General features: G+C 28.6%; 2 protein-coding genes across 5 annotated transcripts in view; both read right to left on the reverse strand.

Moving 5' to 3' along the window:
• Best2 (bestrophin family protein) overlaps positions 1-4,387 on the reverse strand; it is an 83,476-nt gene extending 79,089 nt beyond the window's left edge. For 3 of the 4 annotated variants that reach the window (XM_089179856.1, XM_089179853.1, XM_089179854.1), the window contains exon 1: positions 3,752-4,387. In XM_089179856.1, the coding sequence (XP_089035982.1) occupies positions 3,752-3,822 (71 nt within the window). In that variant the 5' untranslated portion in view covers positions 3,823-4,387. The remainder of the gene's footprint in view (positions 1-3,751) is intronic. The other variant, XM_015318348.2, reaches the window with a different exon arrangement.
• Positions 4,388-7,692: 3,305 nt separating this feature from the next.
• LOC107064963 (L-lactate dehydrogenase) lies at positions 7,693-11,128 on the reverse strand. Its single transcript, XM_015318186.2, has 8 exons — positions 10,902-11,128; positions 10,642-10,768; positions 9,950-10,067; positions 9,340-9,513; positions 9,079-9,252; positions 8,456-8,573; positions 8,224-8,347; positions 7,693-7,937 (listed from the first exon to the last, which is right to left on the reverse strand). The coding sequence occupies exons 1-8, from the start codon at positions 11,126-11,128 to the stop codon at positions 7,773-7,775; spliced, it is 1,227 nt and encodes a 408-aa protein (XP_015173672.2). The 3' UTR covers positions 7,693-7,772.
• Between the last annotated feature and the right edge of the window lie 2,552 nt (positions 11,129-13,680).

Raw genomic sequence — 13,680 nt, forward strand, 5'->3', positions numbered from 1 at the left:
ATAATATAAATTATTAAAATATATTTTATAATTCATATATAAATACATTTTATTTTTATTAAAATATAATATATTACTTTATTATTAAAAAATTATTTCATAATACTTTTATTTAATTGTTTTGTTTGTCATTAAAGCTCACTAAAAATTTACAATTATTTCCATGGTAAAAAATATAATATTATATTAAAAGTCAATCGTTTGACCGGACACGGTATAAATAGATTTACATTTACTTTTTTTTTAATTTACATTTACTCGGTAAATTTATTATTAAAGAGCGACATATGTTCTTCAAGACTAAGAAACGAAAAATTCTTTTTATTTTTTCCTAAACAAAGATCTCCTGAAGACATCATCATTGTTGTCTGATGACGTTCGATGATGATGTCAGAGAAAATCGATAATGTTAAACAAGAGTTACCATCCTTTCTCTCTTTCCTTGTCTTTCTCTCCTTCTTTTTATACATAGGGTGTCTCAAAACTCGTTTTATTAAATTTATAATTTTGTTAAATATATATTTAAAAAAGAAAAATGAAAAATCACCACTAATTTATTTATGGAATCACAACATATTTTGTCTTTCGTTTTAAGATATTAAGATTTTTATTGATAAGTATTGTTAAAATATGAGTCCAATAAAAAGACATTGCAATTATCGAATATTAATAACAAATTTTTAATTTGATGCAACAACTTTAGGGACTCCCTTTTTTCTAAAATTTTATTAATATATATAATGAAAACTTATATTTTTAATAAAAACATTTATAATTAATTTAAATTCTACCTCTATTATACAAAGGTTGGAACAAATATAGTTCCTTAAAGAAAAATTATAGAATAAAATTATTTTTACTTGGTAAAATTACTTTTAAAATAACCTGTAGATAATTTTGTATCTTTTTTACACCAAACCTTCTAACATTCTATATATATTTATACATATCGGAACCAGTCAAGTGATCATTATAACAATAATATTTCTTACAATAAAATACAAATTTTATTTTTGATTATGTTTTGTTTTATTCTTTTATTTATTTCTTTATTTAATAATAATTCATAAGATTGTATTATATTTTAGAAGAAATACGTATAACGTAATCACTCGTAAAAACATTTGTCAATATTCTCGATTTCTGTTTAATCAAGTGTTTTCGAACAGACAATCGATATCGTTTCTCAGAATATTTCAATGCCGAACAAATCGATCTCTTGGAGCGTTTCTTTCAATGTTACAAACCTAATCTCGACGTGATTATACTAATCCATAGAATAGTCTTCCAAGAAACTATTGTATAATATTTTATTCTTATTCGCATAATTTCTGAAAGTTCTATATGTTCGGTGGATGTTTGGAGACAAGCATCAATGTCTCCGATTCTTGAAAACGATTATATAAGAAAAAGACAGTTACTTTTGCAGTAGAATTATATTGTACGAGCATTCGAAGAATATTTAAAATATTTCACTCCTTAGAATATATTTAAAATTTACTTATGAATATTTATCGTCACTTTTAAAAAAAAATACCGTAAAATTTAATAAGAAACAATAAATAATGCAACCAAATTTTTATTGACATGTATTCTGATTAAATTAAAATAATCAATTTTTTACTGGTCTAGATGATTAAAAGAAAACTATTTTTAAACAATAATAAATAACTTATCTTTCGATAATAAATTATTTTTTAATTCAATTATTTCTATTAACATTTACATTTAGATAATAATAACTTAAATATTATATAGAATATTAAATTTATAATAATTGAATAGAATAATATTCCAAATTTGAATACAAAATTTCAATTCCAAATATAAATCTGATTATTCATAAAATTTTTGGACCCATATTTATTTAACAATAACACTTATTGAAAATACATGTTTTGAAATAAAAAACATAATATTGTAATTTTAAAAATAAAACGAATAATAATTGTTATTTAATTTCTTGCTCATATATTTTCAATATATTTTCTATAGAAAAGAAAACATCATAAATATATATACAAATATTGTAACATGATCGTTCAGGTAATATTGCTGTTATTGTTAAAACAATTTTATCTACGAATGGGAAATACTCGAGATGTAATTCAGTGGAACCACAATACTACTAATTAAGCGTGTATTCAGTAATGGTTAAAATCGATTTATGGGCGACATTTTTTCTTCAAAACATTGATTGTACGATGAACATCCGTTGACAGAACATCATTTTTAGGTTAGCAAGTTTTAACATGTATATCATTTCCTGCGTTACAACTTTATTTTCGAATATTCAAAATTCAAATTACAAAAAATTTAGAATTTCTTGTTTAAAATCAATATTACATTTGAACGATCGATTGAGAATTTATTCTTTAGAACATTATTTCAAGATTCTTTTTCTTTTATTTTTCTTCTTTTTTTATATTAGAGTATACTTAAACGATTGAACAGAATGGTAAATCGAATCGAAAGTCAAATGTTGCACAATGATCCACAGGTCGCAATATCGCAATGTCTTCGTCTTACATAGCACAGCAACAACTATGCATACCGTCTGGAAGTTGGTGCTCCAATTTCCTGGACCAGTTTCACACCAAACTTCTCGATAATCCGGTTACAAAGCTCGCTTGCTTTCTTACTACCGTATGTAGAGAAAAACTAATGTTGTAACGATTTCAAATGTTGCTCCATTAAAATGTACATTCTTATCAAACTATTTCAATGTTTATAGCATATGAGGTCATTTACCAAAATTGGAAATTTCATGTGTTGCTATTGCATCGTTTTTCAATCTATAAACAGTAATCCAAATATTTGATCATGAAATAATATTGTAATTGCTCTTTTATTACCAAAACAAGGAAAGTTTTAAATTTAATAATAGAAAAAAGTAATAGATATAAAGAAACTTTTCTCGAAGAACATTTTTACGAATATTTTCAATACTAATAAACAATAACTCTAGTATACCAGTTTCTAACAAATTGTATATTAAAAAACATTTAATGTACAATAACATTATAAAAGAAACAAATTACTTAAAACTGTTGTGTGCTCATTAATTTTACAAAACTAATCTGTACCCTGCATATATATAAATTCTACGATTCTTGTAATCTATTTTTTATTTAAATCGAACTTGATAAAAGCGTAAACTCAATGAGAGCGTTTATCATGAAGAAAAACTTATGATTCTTAATATTTTCTATTCTAACAATTGTTCAGAACAAATTTTAGACTTTGACCTGATTGCAAAATATAACTCAAACTTTGACAAGATAATTCAAAGAACGATGGATCGACGGACGGACGGACGGACAAATAAATAAAAGAGTTCCACTAATGTTTTCTCTACACTGGCGGTGTCGACGTTTGTCGGAAACTAGCATTACATTTCTAGATCAAGGACTCCGATTGCTGTGCCTCGCCGATATGGAAGAATCGTGAAACTCTCGCAAAAAAATGAAAAAAAAAAGAAAAAAAAGACACTTCGATGTTAAGTAATTAGGCTTACCTAGGAACGTTCTATTTTATTTTTTTTTAAAGAAAAATATGATAAAGTAAACAAAGAAAGTAAAGGAAGAATTAAAGATTCTTCCAACTGTTACTAAGGCGCCGAACTTAACCGATTCTTTTTATATCACATAATTAACGAGCAGTGACACCGTGCACCGACGATGAAAGATTATAGAAAGCGGAAATAGGAAAAAAATGTTGAATTAAAAAAAAATAGAGGAAAGTGACTTACTTGACCAGGATCCTCCAGAAGCAGCCAAAGCTGGAGCCGTTTGGCACTTCGCTAGCGTACGATATAGTCATTTCCTGCCTGACCGGTCGAACTCTTCTTTTCCTTCCTTCTTTTCTTTCTTTTCTCTTTCTTTTCTTCTTTTCTTTTCTTTGATATAAAACTTCTACTTTCTTTATTTATTTAATACTCTTATTTTTAAAACGCAACTTTCCTTCTTTCCTTCACTTCCTTCTTCTTCTCCTCCTCCTCCTCCTCCCGCCGCTTCCTTTCCTCTCCTACGTTTTCGTCTTCCTCGCGTAGACCGATCCCTCGCACCGTGTCGCTGATGTTTCCGGTGGAAAAACTGCACACTCGCGCACATGCGGCCCGCGCGGGCCCCGTTTATAACCTTTGCCCTTTATTTGGAATTATTTCTTTTTTTTTCTTTTTTTCCTATTATTATTTTTATCTATACCTAATAAAATAAATTCCTCGTTTATTAGAAACGAAATAAAGAAAACTATAAAGCAAATGTTTATCCAATTGTCTCTCTGCCGCGCTCGGATTTCCCATCCGGCAATTCAGTTGACGCGCGATTGGAAAAGACTAGCTGACAGGGCGGACCGACTGTCTACTGACTGAGCCCCACTGACGGACGACAGAAGTCATCCGGAGAACGGGGCCCGATTCTGCCACCTCTACCTGGCCCGAACAGTAACGGATATAGTTTACTTTGATACCCTGGTCTTTCATTTCCATTCGTATATAATCATAGTTTTTTGTTTCTCTCTTTTTTTCGTTTATTTTTTTTTCTTTTCAATCAACTTAATCAAATGATTATTTTCATTCCATCATTCAATTGTTTTAGCAATGTTTTCTTTGAAATTTTTTGTACGATTATCGTCTCTAAAAAAAGTACTTCTTACTTCTTGTTTATCGAATCATATGGAAACGAAAATAATTATTTATAAAATCTAGGGTAATTGTTTATTTGAAACGATGACGACGCGTTTTCCGATCGTCGAGAGAGAAAGCCCAGAAAGTCGTTGGCCCCAGAGAGAGATTCAATCGATTGAAAGATGTGAAGATGGAAAAGTATTTCTAGACTCGCGCTTGTCCTTTCGATAGAGTCTCTCGCAACAATAAATAAGTATTTTACGTTACGTCATGCTTATCATGCGTAAATGCATACTGCATATATGCTCGTTTACAAAAATGTTAACTTTCAAAGTGGAACATGGAATCGTTTCAAATTTTATTTACAATGAAAAATTCTTCCATTATTATATGATATTATTATTATAGTAGGCCCTCGACATTCGCACATAATTGGTTCTTAAAAGTGTGTGCGAATGTTAAATGTTCGAAAGAAGTGGAATGTAAAAATTGTGTTTTAAAGTATTTATCTAAATTAGCAAAACACACAACATGTTGACGCACGCCCTAATGCAAGATTGAATCTGTTTTGTTCTCTTTATCCGAACAATGTCATCTGATGGCTAGTCTGATGTTCCCTGAGAGGGGACATTCGAGCAGAGGATTAAATAGTTGAATCTTTAAAAATGTGCATAATAGCGAATTGTGCGAAAGTAGAAATCACGGAAGTCGAGGGCCGCTTGTATATTATTATTATTATTATTATTATTATTATTATTATTATTATTATTATTATTATTATTATTATTATTATTATTATTATTATTATAAATTAACAAAAACTCTAAATGATCTTAATCGAGAGTCGCAAAGATTTCTTAAATATTAACTGTCGAAAATAAAAATAAAAAATCTGGAATATTCGTATCGTTTGAATTATTTGTCGCCGTCGAATTGGCTTATCTTTCGTAAGAAAAATATTATTCAAGAGTATCTTGGTTTGCAAAAATACTGGCCTCATGCAAGTATAAGTATATATTTTTTCATGTTTATGCGTATGTATCTATATACATACATTTTATTTATATACATATGTAATATATAAGGGGTGTCCTAAAAGTCGCTTTACTGAGCTAAAAAGTAAAGTTTCCTTTTAATAATTCTGAAATTGGAAAATTTATATCTTGCAATAAAACAACAAAATATTGTAATTCTATGAGGTTAACCAACAAATCTTTGCGGTATAGCTGTTTATTTGCTTAGAAAGAAAACCGCATGAACTTATTACTTAACATAATATTAATAAAAGCCAATAATAATGTCTTCTTTTCTCGGGCAAAGCGACTTTTGCGATACCTAATATATATGATTAAATACTTATACAATAAAAATATATGACATGTTGGTAGATGAGGATTGATGTACTTTGACGAGAAAGTACTTTCCACATATGATTTACGAGCAATATTCTTTTTTGGATTACAAAGGCACGTCTGGTATTCCAAATGGATCTTTATTGAACAGAAGTAGAACACTTGAATTCGTATCATTCGCAGAGAGATACTTAAACGATTTTTCTATTATTGTTCTCTACACTCACTAGGGATTTTTAAACAAAATTTTAAAAATTGTTGACAAAAAAAACATATATGAAAATATAATTGAAGAAACTCAGAACTGTTATTAAATTATTTCGATGTATTTGAATTTATTTTAATCCATTGTAAGAGTAAATCATATAAAACTGATAGATGAATACGGCCCTGTTTTTCACCTTCTAGCCAGGTATACATGTATATACGGTGTTGGTGTCGGAGTGGTAATGTTTCCGAGCGACATCTGACGACTAATAAGAAAAGCTTCCTCTCACCTTGCAGTGGCCTAGCCTGCGGCATATGATCTTTAGTGTCGTGGTATGACCTTCCTATACCATCCAATGGTCACCTTTCACCTTCTTCTGCATTCTCTTTTTACTTGATAACTTCCATATAGAAGAAAGAACTTCCACGTGGTAATTCTTGGAAGTATTTAACGTAGACGTTATTTTCTTTCTATAGAGAATTACAACCATCCATCTTTTATTTTCATATTGATAATAATTTTAAATATAACGATGCTTAATCCATTCGTATTATAAGAAAGAATGAAACATTAGGACTTTATGACCTTTACTTTGCTTCATATGTGTGATAGTGACATGAAAAATTTAGCTAATAATGCAAGTTGGTTAGAAAAAGATTTAAAATAAATATGGAAAATAGAAGATATTAATATACTATGTAATATCGCCGACATCAGAACTTTCGTTAATAATTTTTTAAAAATTTCGATTAAGATTAAAGTTTTTATTATACTTCTACGAATAATCATATCAAAATTTGAAAATTACGGTATATGTCATTTATTTCTAACATAAGTTCTTTTTGTGGAAAAAAAACTTCACTATCTTACTTTTACTGTGTTCCTTGAATTTAATCGAGATCATGCTGCGAGTTCCACAAATTACGGGATCAAGAAATAATTCATATATTTTTATTAAGATCATAAGTAATATTATTGTAAGTTACTTGAATAGGTAATTTTTAAATTACTCGTAGTTTATATTTAAATGAATAAAATTAATTTTTTTTTTTATTGTGAATATTACATATTTTTCGAAATAAATCATAAATACTATTGTACTTTGCACAAAAAAAGTGTTGGTATCTTATATCTGAATTGATGGACCACAAGCTAGGATAATGAACAGGAAATGTAAATTATAATATTTATTGTAACAATTTATTATAATATTTTATATATAAATAAATAGAAATCATAAAATATTTTGTCTATTTAAACACTTTTTGGTATTTTATATCTAAATAAATAAAAGCTAGTATTTTTTAATATAATCCATTCCAATATTACTTATCCATCAAGGTAATAATATTTAAAAAAAATATATATTAAAAGTGAATAATATGTGGAATAATGACCGAACGTTTCTCAGGAATCTGAAAGTATAAATACTTAAGAGTTTCGTATTATTATAGAGATAAGTCACGCGCGAAAAGGATCAGAAGACTACATGTGATTTATTAAAACCAACAATACTTTTTTCAAATGTCAAGTTAAACGTAGTACGAAATTGAATGACGTTCTCGTTCGACTAATTCGGAGTCGACTATAACTTGATATCCTTTTGAACGTTATACACGATATTTGCAGAGTTTTGAAATAACTTCTTCTCGAATTCAGTCATGCGTTGTCTCACTATCTTTGTGACGCCATGTTCTCCAATTACGCAGGGTAGTGACAAATACATTTCGTGACATATATCGAAATGTCCCTAAGAAAACAAAACGAAAGCTAAAATATATATATATACACTTCAAATTCACTCCTTTTCAAGTCAAATTCATCTTTAAAATATCACTTGAAAAAAAACTTATTTTATAAATAACTCACCTCAGTAATTATTCACTTTAAGTCTCATTTTGTATAATAATTTTTATAAAATAAAATTAAAAAAGATTTTATCTTTCATATAATACTTATTAAATAAAAGTAAAAGAAAAATTTGTTAAATGACGGAATACATTGAAATAATAATACTAGTATTTGTATGATAGTACTTGAATCATAGTCGACACAGTTATAACGCGTTGTGCATTCCCCAATATTGCATTTACAATATCAGCTACACAAAGTCCTATACCAATATTCGAATATCCTTTTAAACATCTAATCGTCGCACCTCTAAAATACAAGAAAATCAATTATTACGTATAAATTATTCTTTTTTTTGCGTACGAATTTTACGAATTTTTAATAATGTAATTTTGGTTTTTAGGAAGTTTAACTTACAAACCCATTACTTCTTTGGAAATTTCGTGCCATTTCTCTTCGTCAGTTTCCAAACCAATATTCGGAATAATATCACGAAATTGCACACCTGCGACATTTACTCCCGACCAAAGTGGAACTATAAGAAATAGTATAGTTGTTAGTACTGAATATATGAGAAACTATTAGTTATTATTGAAAATTGTTAAGAGAAATGTATATAAGGTTAAAAACTTTAATTATCATTATTTCAAGTAAACAATCTGTTTATGTTTGCAGTATTATATTTATTGTAAATTTGTTGAAAGAAAATGTGTAATTTACGATATTGCACGTGTACCACCAGTTACATGACGCCTTGTCAATATGTATGGATCAATAATTTTGACAAAGAACTGATGTAAGTAAAAAAAAAATTAACAAAATTATTCATCATAATTTATGTTATAATATAAACAATTGTAACATAAGAGTAAATTGTAAAATCAATTTTTGTACTTATTGTTTGTTCACTATTATAATTACCTACATATACATATTCGTATAATATAACCATTTATTTTTTTCTTTTTAGAAATGTAAGAGAAAATAATTGAAAACTGAGAAAACAATTCATAAATATATATACAAGGAATGCAACTGACCTTGAGAATCTCCATGCTCGCCTATAATATAAGCATTAACAGAACTTGGAGCGATACCTAAGCGATCGGAAATTAAGTATCGAAATCTGCAAGTATCTACGTAAGTTCCGCTACCGATAATACGATGAAATGGCAAACCGCTCACTTTCCATGTTACCCATGAAAGAATATCGACTGCAATATAAGAAGCAAATATATTTGTTCTGATCACAATGAAATTTATTTAAATTGGAATTTACAATCAATCAAATTCGTATTAACCTGGATTACTGGCAACAACGAAAACTGCGTTGGGACTAAAACTTAATAAAGGAGGTATTATTGTCTTGATTATATCAGTGTTTCGCTTCGTTAAATCTAAACGACTTTCACCCTTTTCTTGTCTCACCCCAGCACAAACTATCACCACCCTAGAATTGCTCGTGACACAAAAATCTACGAAAAAGTATTCACAAATTAATAAGTATACAAAGGATGGTAAAAAAAGGGTTCGATATTTTAAAAGCTTATAGTACTCACCCAGACGAATGCAAAATGTTTAATTAATATGAGTCCTAAAATCAATCCTTTTGTTATAAGTTAACTTTTATTATTTATGTGCGTTCAACATTGTAAACGAGTCTTTTGGCAAGATTTTAAATTTATGTAAAAATATATATTTAGAAATACATTACGCTCATGAATAATAACAATTTATTTATATCAAAAGGATATAAATTGTTGATTTTAGGACCTATGTTAATTATAAATTGTTTATTCCTCTTAATAAGTACTATAAATCCTTAAAATCTTGGACCCTTTTTCTACTACCCTGTATACTTTGATATATAGAACGTTCTGTTTACAAAAATGAATGAAAATATTGTATTACCTGTATCAAAATCGATTCGTGGATCTCCTATAAGAACCGAACCATGAGAAAAGTCCATGCCTTCTCCTTCCAGTTTTTTCGGAAATGCATCCACAATAGCAATATGAGATGTAATTTTCTAATATTAAAAATTCGCGTTCAACGATTATTAAATAATTATTATGATATAATGAATTTCTTGTACACTCCGAGATTACTGTTTATACAAGGTGAGTTTGCTAACATTAAAATTTTAAATAACTTGTAAGTTATTCGTTCTATGAAAAAATGTTTCAAACAAAAGTTTAATGGTGTCTAAGAGGATACACAGTATTCTAATCTGTTTTATATTATCTTACTTTTTTATCGAGATATTAAGATTACTTTCAGTTTTTTACATGAAATGGCTAATATTTTTTTCGAATCCGAATAAATAAGAAGCCCTTAATATCTCAATAAAAAACTAAGATAATAAAAAACAAATTAAAGCATATTATCGTATATTCCCTTAGACAACATTAAACTTTTTTCGAAACCTATTTTCATAAAACGAATAACTTACGAATTATTCACCCTTATATGGAAGATTTCGTATGCAGTAATACGATTTCCTCGTATGACATACGAACTTTCACTTTGCTACGGTGTAGATTGTGAATGGAGAGGAAAAGAAGAAAGTCAAAATAAAGAAAAAGAGGGAAAGGAACTTATACCTGAAATAGAAGTGCGCTGGCAACACCAATACCGACCATACCAGCCCCAACGATAGATACTTTATGACAACAATCTCTTACAGGCTCGGACACCTTGCACAAAAGTTCTTCACGTAGACACATCGGTCTAAATGATAAGAACAAATATCATCAAACAGGATAATGTTGAATAAACAATTACATTAGAGGGAAAAAAAGAAAAAAAAAAGAAAAAAAAGAAAAAAAATTTCTCAACGCAAACGGTGCTCCACAACTCTTACTGCAAATCTGTTCGTTGTTTATCAGAACCACAAGAAGCATCCTCCGTGAATGATGCCAATTTGATTCTCTTCTCATTATTTTTACCGTTTAAGATATCCTTGAATATTGTCGGTGGTAAATCTCGGAAACCTCGATTTATACCAAGATTTCTTTTTGACATTACATATTCCCAATTTTTCCAACAGACACGTAAAAACGAAGAGGAGAATTGTAGGGTTAGTACCATTGCTCTAATCACGCGATTCCCCTTGATTTTTCACGTGTTTTTCGACAGTCCTTTACCCTCGCTCGTGTCGTATCGGGCCAGACATTTTCGAGCGACATTCGCAGAAACTTAGATATACTGCCATTACCGCAGTTTGTCAATTATTATACGAATCCATGGTTACTGCACTTGTAACTAATTTAACAGTGACGAATATACATTGAGGTTGAATTAATTAATACTGAACCTATATATATATTGACACTTTGTGTATGCATATTCCTACCTTGAAGAGTAAAAAGTTTATAGGTTTTTAAAAAATATATATATATCTTAATATACAATGAGATTTTAACCAACTTCATTGTAAAGAAAATATTTTATTTTATTTTATTTAGTAATGCATAATGTACATTTTATGCATTTATACGCGTCACAAAATTTAAAACCATTATTCATTGTTTTCGTTGAAAAAATAGTTCATAACAATTATATTATTGATGACCAACCAGATGACCCTTAAGTATGAGCCTACAATCCTAAACTGACTTTTGTAACTGACCCTTTTACTACTATATCATTATTAGAGAAATTTAAATAACTCAAGTTTGAATTCAGATTTTAATATAATTGTTATAAAAAAATAGACACGTTATGGAAGTATTTTTCCACTTATTAATTACGAATCTTTAACAGACGAGATAATAAGACATGTAATAAGAATACATAAACAACTAGGGGGAAAAAAACATGCGATAAAACGTCTCTTTTTCTCGCATTTTAACTTATTATTTCCATAAGATTAGAAAAATCTTCTATTTTCTTTCAAATTAATAAAATTGATTTTTCCAATTAGACAAGTATGCAAAATGAAGTTATACATATAATTCTAAACCTTTTATTAACACTTAAAGATCGCTCACGAGATTACTCGTTTTTATTTCTTTTCTCCGTAACTTTTGTGTTACATTTTTGCATAAAAAAAATTGCCTTTGAAAATATCATAACCTACGGGATTATTTTAAAAACTACTTTTATAATATATTAGTTATAAGGTTGAGAAATATGTGGATTTTTAATTTTCTATATGCATTTTTTTTTCATTTCTAAACGAGAAAATCGCCAAGCTTACAAGACCATCTTCATCATTTGTAACTTCAAAATTTTTTCAAACTTTGCACACTTGTAACGATTCATGAGGACTATATGTTGCACCCGTAAAAATTTGCTAATGCAATACGGTTTTATGTCCCTAGTGTCACTAAATCGAATACTCGACGGGAAAAAGTTTTATCCTTGATTTTCTTTCATTATTTCTAATTTTTGTTAATGTAAAGCATATTTAATTCGCTTTATCTTTTTGTTTTTATTTTTCTAGGGTATGTTATATTAATATAAAGAAATTGTACTTATTTATGGTTATATTTGACGAGTTTTGTACATCATTATATGATTGACAACACCGTATCCGTTGATCAATTGTTATGATAAGATTTCAATGAGGATTGAATAAAAAGAAAGGGATGAGTAACAAAGGTATAAGGAGGTAAACAATAGGAATAACAGTTATTATATATTCAGTGTGTGAATAAGTTTATAATTTAGAAATAGGATAAGATTAACATAAAATAATAAACTTTAAATATCATTTTTTTTATTACAAGTGAGGGTAAATGTTCGCAATGTTACATCATTTTAGTTCAATAAGTTAAAACTAATAAATAAAAAATAAACTTTGATTAGAGAGCAACAAAACAAGAGTTTATTTTAAATTGTCAATCAAAATAATTAAGAAGTTCATAAATATCGTTATATTAATTTTATAGGGAACATAGTCAAAAAAATAGGTAAATTTATATTTTAATGCGTTTTAAGTTTCTTTTATTTGTAAGTGTTATTTTATTAAAAAATTAACATTATAACAACATAATAAAATTAAGAATTTTTTTGAAATTTCTACCTCACTTTTTTGCACAAATTTCTGGCCATTAGTAAATTTTCACGAGTACAATATATAATCCTCAACTGGATCACTAAAAGTGTGCAAAAGTTTGTTTGAACAAAATCTAAAGTTGCAAATGATGAAGGTATCCTTATTGGAGTAAGCCTTTTTTTGTTACGACAGGAGGAAAAACCATTCAAAAGCATTTCGGGTCCGTTACCTGAAATAGTGTCGGATTTAATCCGTCCGGAATTCCGTCCTAGTCAGGAGAAGCCTGACTATACCAGTCCCAATACGGACCGCCTGCCCATTACTAAAAAACCTCCCATTACTAATCATATACAGGTGGCCCTCCTACAACACGGCATCTTATAACACGGTTCGCTATAACACGACTCATAAATTGCGGGAACCCTCCTACAACACTGCATACTACAACACGGTTTCCTTTCAAAAAACCTTTGTACAATACTGTACTTCTACAGCCGCGGCGAGGCTTACCGTCTTAAAGATATAATATTACTAAAAGTATTTCTTTTCATCTCCATGGCCTGAAAACAAAAGTGTCTCACGCTGTTGTGAACTGAAAACATCAACGTTAAATGTGTGTTGGAAGAAGATATGGCTCTCT

This window comes from Polistes dominula, unplaced genomic scaffold (assembly GCF_049000335.1).
Source record: "Polistes dominula isolate Pdom_NZ unplaced genomic scaffold, Pdom_raw_medaka contig_49, whole genome shotgun sequence".
Lineage (NCBI taxonomy): Eukaryota > Metazoa > Arthropoda > Insecta > Hymenoptera > Vespidae > Polistes > Polistes dominula.